The sequence below is a fragment of the Aulonocara stuartgranti genome (genome assembly GCF_965226115.1).
Source record: "Aulonocara stuartgranti genome assembly, chromosome: 23".
Lineage (NCBI taxonomy): Eukaryota > Metazoa > Chordata > Actinopteri > Cichliformes > Cichlidae > Aulonocara > Aulonocara stuartgranti.
In genome coordinates, this window is record NC_138958.1 from 24,127,465 (window position 1) to 24,142,352 (window position 14,888).

Consider the following 14,888-nt stretch of genomic DNA (forward strand, 5'->3'; position numbering starts at 1 on the left):
CACCCGTTCTGCCTACTTCCATCTACGCAGCATTAACAGATTGCTTCCTTCTCTTTCCACCCAGTCTACGTCCATTCTTGTCCACAGTCTTGTTACCTCCCGTATTGACTACTGCAATTCTCTTCTGCATGGTCTCCCCCAAAAATCCCTCCATAAGCTTCCACTGCTTCAGAACTCTGCTGCTCGCATTATCACCAGAACCCCCTCCTACCAGCACATCACCCCTGTTCTTCAGGAACTTCACTGGCTCCCTGTGAAATTCCGGATAATATTCAAACTTCTTCTGCTCACCTTCAAGGCCATTCATAACCTCGCTCCTCCTTACCTTTCTGACCTGTTAACCACTACCTGTTCTGACCGTTCACTTCGATCTTCTTCTTCTATCCAGCTTGCTGTACCTTCCTTCCGCCTCACCACCATGGGAAGCAGAGCTTTCAGCTGCTCTGCTCCCAGGCTGTGGAACTCTCTGCCCCCAGAAATAAGAAACATTGGTTCTCTCCCCCAGTTTAAATCCCAACTCAAAATTCATCTGTTCAAATCTGCATATTCACTGTGAATCCACTGTTTGTTCATTTTATCTTGTGCTTTTGTTTTATTGTTCTTATTCTCCCATTGTTTTACTAAGTGTTTTATCCTATTATAAAGTGTCCTTGGGTGACTTGAAAGGCGCTCATAAATAAAAATGTATTATTATTATTATTATTATTATTATTATTATTATTATTATTATTATTATTATTATTATTATTAAAGCCTAAAGATAGTTGTGTGGGGAAATCCCAACACTCAGACCGACAACCATGACACATTCACACTTAAATCACCTTTCTTCTCCATCCTGATGCTCAGTTTGAACCTCAGCAGGCTGTGCCTGAGGGCCTCGAGTTGCTGCCATGTGATTGGCCAATTAGATATTTGCATTAAACAGGTGGACCTAATGAAGTAGTTGATGACTTAATTAGCCACATGTTCACCAACAGTGGTGTTCACAGGTGTATTGAGCACAGATTAATAAGCTCAGGACCCCAACACCTGCAGCGGAGGGAAACACTGGAGCAACAGCGATGGCACAATCTTCTCCTCTGAGTATTCTGTGTATGTACTTAGAATCCAAAACTAGATGATAGTTGTTGTTGTCGTTTTTTTTTTTGTTGTTGTTGTTTTTTTTTTAAAGATGGATTGCCTGAGTTAATTTAATTGTAAAGATAACATTTTTCTGCTCTGTGTAGTTTGAACTGACAGACGTTACTTAAATAACAAAGTTTAGCTCAGTGCACACAGGCAGGTACAGTTACAGTGATTCAGTGATAATTATCAATAGATAAATCAATCTATTAGTGTAGGGTCTTTACTTCACGGTGTAAAGTGATTGTTTGGTGCGATATAAATAAAACGGAGTTAAATGCATTCAGTGACACACACGCGCGCAGATAAAAATGTTCACATTACATCTTTTATTTTCCAAAGTAAAATGATCACATGATACGTCATTAATAAGTTCATGGCGATTACATGGCGTGAATAAGAGTAATAGTAAACGCACCGTGGCCCTCCACCCCACCTTAGAGCTGACTCAGTTACATTAATTAATATTAAAATGTGCGTCTGCACGCGGACTATTTACGCCATTAAAAAACATACACGTCGCGTGCTATGTGATCCAGGCCACTGAGAGTCTGACGTGACTGAAAGATCTTAAAAGCAGACGAGGGGAAAGTGTTTCCCTTTGCGGGGGCTACGGACTCCATTCACTGAAATATTCTGGCGAGCTGTTAGGAAGCACCAAAACGCGCCAATCCAAGTTTTGCGCACGGGGGATTTTATTTGTTATCCAAATCCACACGCCAGCGCCGAGAAAGAGTCACGGTGAGAGGATAACAAGTAATGATGCGCAATTAGTGCGCGGGCACAGGATGAGAAATGGAAACGCCAACTGTGCGCTCCAGTCACGTGGCTGCGCTTTATGATTTCTGCGCTCCGGATCTGTCTCCAGTCGCGCTGCGTGGAGAGGAGACGCGCACTTTGCGGGCAGGAGCTTCTTCCTCTACTACTTCTCCTCCCCTCTCTCTCTTTTTCTTCGCTGTCACTTCAGTCAGCCGGGAGGATGAGCGGATCCGAGTCCGGGCTGCCTCTGCGGCGGGTCGACCTCCTTGTCTTATAACAACCTCAGGGAGTCCACGCGTGTTTGTCCCCCCATTCTTCTTCTCTTCATGTTTCCCCTCCGAGCATCATTTGGGAGAGAATGCGTCTGCTCGTTTTCGCGACTTTGCTCGGAGTCCTCCTCGATGCGGGTAGGTGCAACTTTGGGGAGACCGCAGTGGTCTCGTATGATGAGATGAACTTTACTTTATAGCCGGTGTAACATTTTGGAGACTCGTCTTTGTGCCAATAGATAAAGAATAAAAAAAGAGAATCTTTCCAGATGTTTTTAGATAAGTGGAGAAACAGCAGGAAGGATTTATGGTTTTGGAGAAGGAGTGCCCCCCTCCCCACCCCACACCTCACACACCCCGAGCTCATTTTGGAGCAAAGTGGGAACAATAGTAACACAGATCCACGCCAATGACGCCCTTTAAAAGTGCGAGCCGCTTGTTCCCGCTGCTGCATGACTTTCTGCCACATCGCGCTGATAGTATTTAGTTGTTCCGAAGTGCGTCAGGTGATTGGAGTTCAGAGGATGGCGATATAGAAGTAGCAAAAAGGATGTGGTTTGTGGTCTGTTTTCTTTAGCGGAACTAAGAAAACGGGGGATTTGAAGCAGTTTTCTAGAAGTGATGAGCAGAGCTCGGGAGCTGGATGCTGCTCTGGTGTCCTGATTTCAGGAGTCTGCAGGTTTTGCTTGGTTTAAATGTTTTAGGGTGGTGTTGTGGTGGTGGATATGATATGAGGACCTTTAAAGTTGGAGGTGAATGCTTGCTGCCATTTAAATGATTGCACCAGTGATATCTATAAGCTTGAGTGGGATGTTTAGAGCAGGCGTTTCTGCAGGGATGGATTTTTGAGCTGCTCTGATGAAGATATCCTAGCATGGAGCAGTAAGTGAGCATACGCAGTGATCTGATGAAAAATGCTGAGATTTGATTATATAAATTTATAGACTTTGCTTTTAGTTATGATGCAGAGAGGTGGCACTGAGTCTGTAGATCATCTGATTTCCAACCGTAGCAGTCACTTAAACAGGACTACAACGTCATTGTGGGCACTGTGATGTCTAATTCATATGTTTACTTACACTCGCTTTCTTTTTGCCTCACGGTTTGAGCAGATCTCTGCAGAGCATGAGGCATCTCAAGGTTTCTGGCAATAGGAGAAGAATAAATATTTTTGTGATTTCTGGGCTCATTTTTTCTCATACAGTATAAAAGTTAATAAAGGCCTATGGTGCTCTTTCAAAATAAAGGCTGAATATATGTATTTCAAATTAATCCTCACGATTTAGCTTGATGACTGCAAAAGAAATATGTCTGCTGCATCTGCAATGACTGACGGAGTCCAGTCCACCTTTTAAATTAGAGCTGATCTTTTAACGCTCCACAGAGAACATGCAAAGAACAGAATGATTTATTTGAAAAATGAGGACCGAGTAGGTCTTTGAACAGCTCCTGTGGGGTCTGCAGGTGCCTCTGCTGGTAAGTTAAAAAAAGCGGCAGATGAAATTGGCAAAAACCCACATAAAAGTGCATTTGTATATTTACAAGAGGTTGCCGTAGCAATCTGGACTCTGGTTTTAGTACCTCAGGGATGAGGATGCAGATGGGTCATCTATGCACTGGCAGATTACATTTAACGCGGCAGCTTTGTGTTGTAAATGGAGTTTTATCAGCTATAAAATCCACGGGTTACCAGGGAATTAAGAACAGCCACTCTGAGCTTTGCTGATGTGTTTTCTTTACGGCTTATTCTGTGTGAATTTATAACCTCTCTGCTGACACTCGAGACATCCAATAAAAGAGAGCAAAGAAAAACATGTGCTTTTATGTGCTTCGTGCAGTCAGGAGACCTTGTCACTGTCCATCTGCTTGTAGGCGTAAAGTCAAAACACCCAGCGGGAGATAAAAAGATGACAGAGCGCTCTCGTGGAGCGCCATTAGTCATGTTTGGAGCAAATATACCGTTGAACAAATGGTATATGTGCTAAAATCTGTACAAGCATCTATTGCTCAACTCTGGGAGAACACAGGGGATGAAATAAACACACAGCCCTGATTCACAGATACTGTGAACAATTATCAATAATCCAAGAAAAATAGTCCTGTGAAGAGCAGCTTCAAACTTGAGAAAAGTCTGGTAAACTTCATCAGTCGTCACCTGTGCTGTTCATATGACGAATAACGCCTATCCTGACTTGCTTTAAAGCTGCTGTTTGAAGAGGACAGGCTGAAGCCCGTACACACTCACAGGATCAGCCATGATTAGGTTTACAGTGAGGGAGAAAGGGTGACATCACCACACACCTGTGGTGGCCAGTTGCTATGGTGCATAACGCCACTGAGAGGAGGGGGAGGTGTGAAAAACCCTGTTGTCTGAGTCACTGAGGTCCAGGCTCTGGAGAGGCCAGTCAATCAAATAAATGTAGCTGTTGCCAATTAGACACTTTCCAGATGGTTTTGCATGGCGGATCAAAATCTGACGGTAGTTTTCTGTGTTCAAAATATATTCATTTTGACAAGATCTCTAACACCACTGGCTGAAATGCTGCCCCAAACCATGACAGAGCCTCCACCGTGTTTTACAGGTGGCTGTAGACACTCGTTGTTAAGTTAAACTGGGACTGAAAATGAGTTTTTTTTGTTTGTTTGTTTTTTTGTGTCCCGTTTGGATCTTTAGCCATCAGAATTGTTGTCTTAAGGCCAAGAAAGATGCCAAGCGGATTTATTTTACCAATTTTACAACTGCAAAGCTCTCCAGCGAGTAGTGCGGTGCTCTGAACAGATAATTGGAGGTGAGCTTCCCTCCCTCCAAGACATCTACAGGAAGCGCTGCCTGAGGAAAGCGGGGAGGATCATCAAGGACTCCAGTCACCCCAGCCATAAACTGTTCAGACTACTTCCATCAGGAAGGAGGTTCTGCAGCATCCGGTCCCGAACCAGCAGACTGAGAGACAGCTTCTTCCACCAGGCCATCAGACTGCTGAACACGTCATAGACACCTCAGCTTCACTACTGGAACTTCAACATTATGCACTCCACACTGTATATAAATGCCACTGTTTTGCACATGTCTCACTCTGTATATTTTTATATATTTTATTTTATTGTTTACTCTATTTAAATTGTAAAATATGTGTATACACACACACACACACACGTGGAAAACATTTAGTATACACATCCAGAAATGCATATACTATTATATATTGTACATATATTTATTAGTTTCAGATGTAGCCATTCTTGTATTTTGCCTGTTTATGTTATTGTATTTTGCACAACTCTGTTGCTTGTGAAGCTCGCACACAAGAATTTCACTCGTATGTACTGTACCAATGTACCTGCACATGTGATGTGACAATAAAAGTGATTTGATTTGATTTGGATCATCATGGCCTTGCCATATTGGTCCATTTGATTGACCTTTATTATAAGTATGAATTTATTTTATTTTCGGTTGCTACAAACGGGACAGACATGACTGGGGGATAGGACAGGGAGAAAGAATGAAAGAAAGAGAGGGAGAGAAAGAAAACCAAAGGGGAGAAGAGACGGTGAGAAGGGGGGGAGGAGAGAAAAAAACACAAAACACCTGAAAATGAGTTTAAAGGCAGGCAATACTTGTGGACCAAGTGACTTAATTTAATGGCCGGCAGGGGGTGTCTGCTATTGCTTTTCAGATTGTACACACTCTCCTTGGTTTACGACCTCAGTAAACACTTTTTCTGATCGTTTGATGGACTCAAACGCTAGATTCAAGTTCTAGGTAATGATTGGAAAATTAAAAAATCATATTGCTTGAAATTTCATAGCTTTGCACAGTCACATTAATCACAGAGCATCATTCATTATCACTCAGTGGTGCATAATAGAAGAATGCAGCTTATGGGCATATTTTTAAGTCTTTAAAGTATCAATAAGTAATATCAAAGTTTATTCAACCGATCTCTCAGGAAGCTAAGATTCCACCTGCTGCTAATCTTGAGTTTGCAAACCTCTTGGAAACAGTGGCTAGGCCTATCTTTCTAATTTTCTTCACAAGATAAAAAAATCTAGCCAAGTTTTTAAGCTCCGCGCTTTTGACATTTGACAAAAAAACAAATGTTAAACGCATTCCTTTGCTTATCAAGCTGTGACGGGAGGATTGATTATCCACGTGAAGAACTCTGTAGGGCGGGAAACAAAAAAAGTCCTGCAATAACTGAACATTTCTGCTTCCACTCTGTGTGGCAGGAGATACCCTTCAGATTCAGTGCTACCAGTGTGAGGAGATGAAGCACAATGACTGCTCCACGCCAGAGTACATCGTCAACTGTACCGTCAACGTACAGGACATGTGCCAGAAGGAGGTGCTGGTCAAATCTGATGGTAAGCCGCTTCTCGTTGTTAGCTCATGAAGTCTGGCAATGCCTCAGTAGAGGCCCCAACGTTACAGAGATTACAGAATTATGTATGCTTGATGGAGGAATGTCTTTCTTGGTTTTCTCATTCCTTTACGCGCTCCAGAACAGAGTCCATAAAGGTTGAGAGACTGGGATTAATGCACAGTCTGAGCCAGCCAAAAGTACAAAGATAGAGTTTCTGTTTATCAGTAGAAAGAAGGAAGGTGACCGTCTGGAAACCAGAGATGAAACTGAAAACACATCGCTCAGAGAGAACGTGACTTCTTAAGTTTTCTTCTCTGCCATTTAGGTGAGGCTGCCGTAATTGACTACGCTCGTTTTGGTCGTAGCATGACTTTTATTTTCGAGTCACGTAAGTGGAGCCTACATAAACAACTCTTTAAATTAACTGTGATGTTTGCAGATGTGTGTAATTTTCTCTGTCATTAGTGACAAAAAAGAAAGTACCCAAGGATACCCAACTTCTTCCATCCCAATATACCTGTTAATCGTTGTGTCTTATTGACTGGTCCAAAAGAGCAATCTCCTGTGATTTTCAGTGAAATAGATATTGTTATCTGTAATTTAGTTCCTTTGCTCTGCTTTGAAGGAAAAGAGAAGCACTGACTGATGTGTAGGCTGACTCTGGTGTAGGACTCGGTATCACAGAGGGGACACTGGGCTGTGGTACAGTGTGTAAAAATGTTCCAGTTGTAAACCTACATAAACGTTCCCATCCATTGCTTTTTTTATTTTATTTGCAGGCTCGTTTTCACATAAGCCTTATTTGTATTGTGATGTTGTTTTGCTGATCCAAAACCCCAGCTGACTGAAACTACTTCATTCAGCTCATTTGTCAAAGACAAGAGGCTTTCATTCAGCTGCCACTGAGATTAGATTAGTTTTGTGCCGCCTTACAAGAAATAAAATAGCTCAGTCTATAGAGTGAAAAAAACTGACAGTTTGGAAAAGAGGTGGGACAATTTTTTAAGCAGACATTTTTTTAAAATTCCAAACTAGGAAACCTACCAGGGGTCATGTGGTAGAAAATGCAAAAAAAGATTAACAAACCTCCATTTATTGTCTAAAAATGTATAAATATGAAATAATAAAAGGAAAAGTGGATACAACCACAATACGGGTGTAGCGTTTGAACTTTTATTTCACATCCAGAGCAGTATAAGGTAGGAAGTTTAATTTGTTTTGGGCACCAGAATATTATTTTGAGCTATCTCAAAATTTGAACTTACTGAGTATCTTAAAATTTCAAGTTAAAATTTTGGCATATCTAATTCGAAATTTCAAGTTTTTTTTTTTTGTTTTGAGATGCTATCTAACATTTTAATTTATTGATGGTAAAACGAAATAATTAAAATTCAGTAGCAAAATCAAGCTTCCATAAAATATTTATCTGTACATTTATCTGTGTATTTATCTGCTAACATCTGTTTGGCTAACTAGCATAGCCAAGTATGAAAAGTATTAGCATAGCATTTCTTCAAAGACCAAAGCTCATCATTAACTTTAAGGTTGTTGAGTTAAATCTTATTTAAAGAGCTGTGAAAGATCCAAGGTGCTCTCAGTTTCTAAACAGAAATTATTAACGTGATTTTCATTACATTTTGAGGACGTTTACACTTTAGCATCCCCAGCTAACATAATCAAAAGATGTGCACAGACAACGGCTAGTTCTTCTAAAAGTCTTTTCTATTATAGTGTTGGGAAAAAAACATTTTCAGTTTTATTCAGTCCTGTTCCTTTAGTTCAATTTCTTCCATGTAACAAATGTATTTTTATTTAATCTAGATATTAATTAACCTAGTATCAAACATATTTTTGTAACATTGCTTCTAAGGCCCAAACAGTCATTAGCTATCAGTTTGCTTTGTTCACTCTTATTTAAAGACCCGAGTGGGAGCTTGTGCAAAATGCTATTAGAATCTGAGTTACAACTGTCAACAGTAACCTGTTCTTTGTTGGATTTTGGTGTTTACATATAGCTCGATTTAAAAAAAGAAAAGAAAAATCTTCCGTTGTAGTACTGATATTAATATAATTAATCCAAGGCTAAAGCACATCATTAATTATCATTTTATTGTGTAAATGTTTTTCCTGCCTTAACAATTATGTTATTATATATATATTAATATCAGTTTAATTTCTGATATTATGCAAAACAGAAATTAAACCAACATTAGTGACTGTAATCTGTTTTTTGCTCAATTTTTACTAAATTTGGGGATGTTTATTTTTCAACTACTCCATCTTTACACGGTATTGTGCATTTGCTTTCCCTAACATGTTTGCAGCCTAGTATTTGAAGTAAAAATATTCTTTATTTTTACAGACTGTCAATATTATGTTTGCAGCTACCTGCAAAAGTCCCTTCAGATAACAAACTTATCATTGATTGGCTTATCAGATTTTTCCTATTAGTTGTCAAATCTCAGACAGCACGTGGCTTGATGAAGTGTCTTATAATTGGAAGTTTATAGGTTCAGTGCTTGCAACAAAGTAGCCTTGCGTGGTGTCCTTGAGTAAAACATTGATCCCTCATAGCATTGCCTCAGATAGTAATTTTAGGCTTTACCTTGACAGACAGAGAAGCAGTTCTGTAGAAACATGTGCCTTATTACCACATACCAAACAAGCACTATCAAGGGGAAAAAATGCTAAGATGCACATTTTTCCTGCCTTTCCACTTAATGGAACTCCCTGCTGCAGAAATTGAATTTATCTGAATTTGATTTAATCCACACAGCAAAGGAATGTTTCATTTGCAGACAACAGAAACAACCACATGAATAATACAGTAACAATACCACATAGATGACAAAATGCTTCCTATATCAAGCATACCGTAGAAAAACATAACAAATAACAGCAATAGGTACCAGATAGAGAAAGGTTACTTGATAAAGAAGTCAGAAAGTGCAGAGTGAATAAAAAGCATTTTTCCAACACATCGCAGAAACAAATTGTCCCTCACCGCACAACGTTAGTTAATAAAAGGAGACAGGAAATCAGTACTTTCAAAGTCCAAATAGGACAATAAAGTACTGCAGCTCTTATAAGTTGAGTCTAAGCAATCTTATTACAGCAGGGACAATGAATCCACATTTCTTTGCAACTTTTGTTAAATGCATTTCCAACTACTGGAATCTCTTTTACTATTTTTACTATTTTTTCTGTTTGAACACTGGAAACATTTAGAGAGCTCTTGATTATTATTTTCAGGGATACATTATCGGAAATCGTGTGCATCCTCGGGGGCTTGCCTCATCGCCTCCTCTGGCTACCAGCAGTTCTGCACCGGCAGGTTGAATTCAGTCTGCATCTCCTGCTGCAACACCCCACTCTGCAACGGCCCCAAGAGGAAGCGTCCCACCAACTCGGCGGCAACGACCACCCTGCAGACGAACCGGCCTCTTCTTCTTTTCCTGCTCGCACTGCTGCTCCTCCTACTGACGTAGATGATGTTCCCGCCACAACTTCGCTGTACAGTTTGTTTTCTGTCTAAACCATTTAAAAGAATTTACCTTTCCAATCAGAATTAAAGTCAAGTTTGTAAAAGAAAGCATGGTGTTAAAACCACATAAGCGAGGGGATAATAAGACGGTAGATTTAATGTGGGTTTTTTTGGGGGTTTTTTAAATCAGTGTGACCCAAAATGACTGAGGCACTGAGCTTATCAAACACGACAGTAATTACTCAAATCAGGGCCAAGAGACATTTATCCACAGATTTCTGCAAAGACCAAAGGGTTTTTACAAATTTGCCCATGGGGCCATTAAAAAAAATGCAGGTTTCAGACACTTTTGCTTTGCTCTCACCTTGCACACAAGGAAAGTGCATCCATCATTCATGCGGAGTATATTTTTCCATAAATAGGTGATATAAACAGGGATATTCCGTACTGCAGAGCCAGTGATCTATTGCTGCTGAACTTCTACTTCTAAAATAAAGCCCAAGTAACAAAAACCCCAGTTCCTTGAATGGCCACTTGGTGAAGGTCACTGCAAAAGGAAGCCAGTCCCCCGAGTACCTTTAAATCAGATATACACATGCTCAAAGCATCTCCCCCCCACACCGAAAAAAAAAAGAAGCTTTGGTTTGTTTCTTTTCAGTAAAACTTAATTTTTCTGACACTCCATCATTTCAGTTTTATTAAAACCTCAGTTAGGGACCAGTCTGCAACCACCTGGCAACCACCGGTGCCAAGGGAAGAATCTGTATTCCTCAACCAGTGAGATCATGATTGCTTTTGTTGGTAGCATTCAAAGAGGTCTCCTTTTGATTGCTTTAGTCACTAGCCGTTTGCCAGGATTGTCAGTAGCTGACATGAGAGACACCGACTTAGCTGCAAACAAATCAAACAGTGGGAAAACTACAAATAATGCAATGGAAACTAGAAATGCAATGACCAAATAAAGGTATCTCCTTTTTTAATGTGTTGCTTGCATCAAAAAGGTACAACATTTACTTTGAAGGCAAAGATTCTCTGTGTCTGGTTTGCATCTTTTGCAAATTTTACTAAAGATTGGGAAGTAGTTGGTAAGTGTTTGCAGACAGGTCAGCATCTTCCGTGTAAACCACAGGTATCAACAGCAGTCTGCTAGCAGCCAAAGCAATCTCAAGGAAGTTTTGGCACAGCACCCTCTTTGCTACCAATTTCTCCTGGTAAAAATCAGCAACCTCCAGCAACTGCTCTCCATGTGGTTGGTTTTTCCTTGGCTTCGAGTTAAGCATGATTAAAGGTATGAACAGTACTGCAAGGGATGAAGTACCAAACTCAAAGCCTCAATGGATAGTCTACAAATCACTGGGTAATGTTATGGTGGGCCATCCGTCTTATATATACAGTGTATGAGCTCAGCCTGTAGCTTCACCACAGAGAGATGGAGCTAAACTAGGTACAGGACCGTTTGTCGGCCCTCTTTTAGGTAAAGCTGATCAAGTGTGAGTTAATGCTTTAGTTCAGAGGTGGGCAACTCCAGGCCTCGAGGGCCGGTGTCCTGCAGATTTTAGATCTCACCCTGGGTCAACACACCTGAATCACATGATTAGTTCATTACCAGGCCTCCGGAGAACTTCAAGAAATGTTGAGGAGGTAATTTAGCCATTTAAATCAGCTGTGTTCATTCAAAAACCTGCAGGACACCGGCCCTCTAGGCATGGAGTTGCCCGCCCCTGCTTTAGTTATAGCTCACAACAGGTTGTCTTAGTTGTGCACAAAACCTGGAAGCTATGAGAGGAACCTGACCTGGGTGACAAAGGACACTGTGCTTCTTTAACAGATTAAACAAATAAGTCTTGTTATGTCATTTTGACAGTTTTAGAAGTGAAGGTAGGTGACTCTTGTCTTCTAGACAGAGCGAGGGGGATTGTTTTCCCCTTTTTTCCAGTGATTAGCTGAGCTAACTACCATCTGGCTGTAAACGTAATGGGCAGATGTGAGACTAGTATCAATCGTCTCATTTGATATGCACTAGAAAGCAAATTAGCATATGTCCTCAATCTATTACTCTTAAATTAGCTAAGGGAAATCTTAATGCTGCTCTCTACAGTGATAACTGCTTTTCCTGCTTTGCAACAGTTTGGAGGCCCTAAACAAATAATTTTTCTCATCTTTTAATAAATGAATGTGAGTGGAGTGCACAAAGCCCTGATTTCAACCAAAATTCAACAAAACAGCGAGTGTCGGATCGTATGTGTTGCCTGAGTTCACTGGCTGTGAGATATTTAGCATGAAGGTGAAAAGACTAAACACACACAGAAATGGTTTCAAAGTTACTGTTTTAAGATAGTGTTTTCTTTTTCTTTCTTTCTTTCTTTTTAAACAAATACATACGATGTGCTTTTTGTTGCCACAGGTTCATCCCGGGGTCTGGACCTTACGAGGAGATTTGGACACCACATCGGCTTCGTAGCTTCTCAGCTTTATGGAAAACTGTCAGTGTTATTGATAAAATGGCGTAACCGCTGAGAGTGACACGGAAACCCCGGAGAAGTGAAAGCATACAGAGCTTTGTGAATCATTGATTGCTCGGGTTTGAAGAGGATGCGGCTGAGTCATCTCTCGCCTTTTTTTTCTTTCTTTTCTCTTTTTTTTTTCTCTTTTGGCTTTTTGTGAAGTGGAGTGTTTATGTGAAGAAGCTGGTCTCAAGTTATTTTCTGGTTATTAGATGCTGTAAAAAAAAAAAAGTGCTGGTGGAGGTTATAATACTTTTGAGCTTTTTCATTTTCTGGTCTTACGGTTTGAAACGGCGCTGCTGGTTTCATTTTCCTGTCGACGCTGTAGCTGTTTATGCTCTGAATACACAGATTTGACCTTACGAAGCCAAACTTTAGTTTTATTTCTCATATGTTACCGTGAAGACTGCACATTGACTGAGGCAACAAGTTGAAGGTTTCCCAGCTCTCTCGCACCTTCCTTTCACATTTATGCTTATTCTCCACTATCAACCGTCATTTCTCTTTGTTTCTGCGTTGTCAATCATAGGGTTGCTTCTGCGATATAAAGCACTATTAGTAGGCATTAATATTCCTGTGTAGAATGATCTATTAAATTGTCTCATAGCCTTCATATTACATAGTGCAGAATAATAAGAAAAAAATATAAGTACAAATAAAATTCTCACTCGAGACTTGCTTCAGGTGATCTCTGTCATATTTCCCTTTAAGTATCCTTCATGGCCCCAAAATCACGGTTCCCTCTGCATGCTGTAAAACAAATTTCATAACTGAAACCTGATTTGATTCTCATATTTCAGTGTTCAGATGAGCATTTTAGAAAATTTCTGCATTTATATTTGCCTCTAAATGATCTGTTTGCCTATTTATTCTTATCACGGATATTTGTTTTGCTGCTTGCGTTGGCTATCTGTACCGTATCGTATTTATTCTGTGGTGAATGTGCTGTGGACGGCGATGCAGACACTCCGGCGCTGTATTTTAATGCCACACGTGAAGGTTTTAACGGTCCCGAGGAGAGCGCAGGACAAGAAACTGCAGTTCAAGAACGTCAAGAGGAAAGGCATACTTGAGTTTATTATTTCTAGATTTGAAAAAGCTGTGTCAGAGACGGGGCCATCTGATAAACTTTTGTCTTTTTATTGATCTTCTGTGAAGAGTAACACTGTATTCTGCTGATATGTGATGTAAATAAATGTTGCAGAAATGTTGCAGAAAAACTGCCGTTAAGCAGCAAGACGTCGTGATTTCACTCTAAGAGCTCGTTCACTTTGTGTTTGAAAACTAAGAAGTTTAACAGATAATGGAGCGCAAAATATTAAACATTTAATAATAACTCTGTTACTTTTTGGAAACTTCTTGGTCTATGTAATTAAGACAATTTAAGGCGGGGAAATTGTCAAGAAATTGCAAGACTTCTGACCAAAGCAATAATAATTCATTAAAACGACACTAGAAGCTAAAAATATTAGAAATTGTATTTAAATGAAATAACAATAAAAACAAACAGAAACAATATTGTGTGCTTATAAAACAAACTAAATTTATAATTTATGGATAGGGAAATGTCCTCGGCTTTAGTCTTGGTCAGTGTGGTCAAATTTGTCCAACAAGCACCGAGACAGTCTGGACATTTATCGAGACCAGCATGTCCGCATGTCGTCAAGTGTTTGCATTGTAACTGCTAGTCTGAACCTATCAAATCTGCCCCTAACAAATGTCACGCACATTACAAATGCTTTCATTGGCCACTTTATACTTTTTCTAAAAACATATCCCCCACACTATTACACCACCAGCAGACTGAATTGATAGAAAGCAGGCTGATCCATGTTTTCATGTTGTTCACACCTAATTTTGACCCTACCGTGTGAATGTTGCAGCAGAAATCAAGACTCACCAGCCCATGCAACGTTTTTCTAATCTTCTTTTGTCCAATTTTGACGAGCCCCTGTGAATTGTAGCCTCAGTTTCCTGATCTTATCTGACAGGAGCTGCACCCGGCGTGGTCTTCTGCTGCTGTTGAGATGCTCTTCTGCATAACTTGGTTGAAACGAGTGGTTATTTGAGTTGCTGTTCCCTTCCTGTCAGCTGGAAGCAGTATGGTCATTCTCCTCTGACCTCTGCCAACAGCAAGACATTCTGCGTAAAACAGACGGTGGTGTGGCAAATCACAACAGTTTCTGATGCTCAGCTTGAACTTGAGAACATGACCATGATCGGTTGTGTTCATGAGCAACAAAAAACAACTAAAACTAACACTGAAACTAGGAAAAACCAAACTGAAACTAAACAATATAAAGTAAAAGAAAGGTTGGGGTTCTTGGCAGCACGGCCTCACCTCTGCTCAACAAAGCAACCGCGGACCCTCAACTCTTATTAG

The 14,888-nt window shown here is 40.3% G+C and overlaps 1 protein-coding gene across 3 annotated transcripts; it reads left to right on the top strand.

The window, feature by feature from the left end:
- The first annotated feature begins 1,042 nt into the window (after positions 1-1,042).
- LOC309700518 (ly6/PLAUR domain-containing protein 1-like) lies at positions 1,043-13,807 on the top strand. 3 transcript variants are annotated; one of them, XM_082524096.1, is made up of 5 exons: positions 1,043-1,095; positions 6,384-6,518; positions 6,843-6,905; positions 9,770-10,030; positions 12,406-13,807. In XM_082524096.1, exons 2-4 carry the CDS (start codon positions 6,422-6,424, stop codon positions 10,003-10,005), a joined length of 396 nt encoding a protein of 131 aa, XP_082380222.1. In that variant the 5' UTR covers positions 1,043-1,095; positions 6,384-6,421; the 3' UTR covers positions 10,006-10,030; positions 12,406-13,807. The 3 variants fall into 3 exon arrangements, with proteins under 3 accessions (XP_082380222.1, XP_082380220.1, XP_082380221.1); XM_082524094.1 differs by lacking the exon at positions 1,043-1,095 and adding an exon at positions 1,545-2,291; XM_082524095.1 differs by lacking the exons at positions 1,043-1,095; positions 6,843-6,905 and adding an exon at positions 1,545-2,291.
- Positions 13,808-14,888: the final 1,081 nt, after the last annotated feature.

Coding starts and splice junctions, on each gene's coding strand:
- LOC309700518 (XM_082524094.1), top strand. CDS start 2,243: ATGCGTCTGCTCGTTTTCGCGACTTTGCTCGGAGTCCTCCTCGATGCG. Junction 2,292..6,383: donor CGGAGTCCTCCTCGATGCGG/GTAGGTGCAACT, acceptor TCTGTGTGGCAG/GAGATACCCTTCAGATTCAG. Junction 6,906..9,769: donor GACTTTTATTTTCGAGTCAC/GTAAGTGGAGCC, acceptor TATTATTTTCAG/GGATACATTATCGGAAATCG.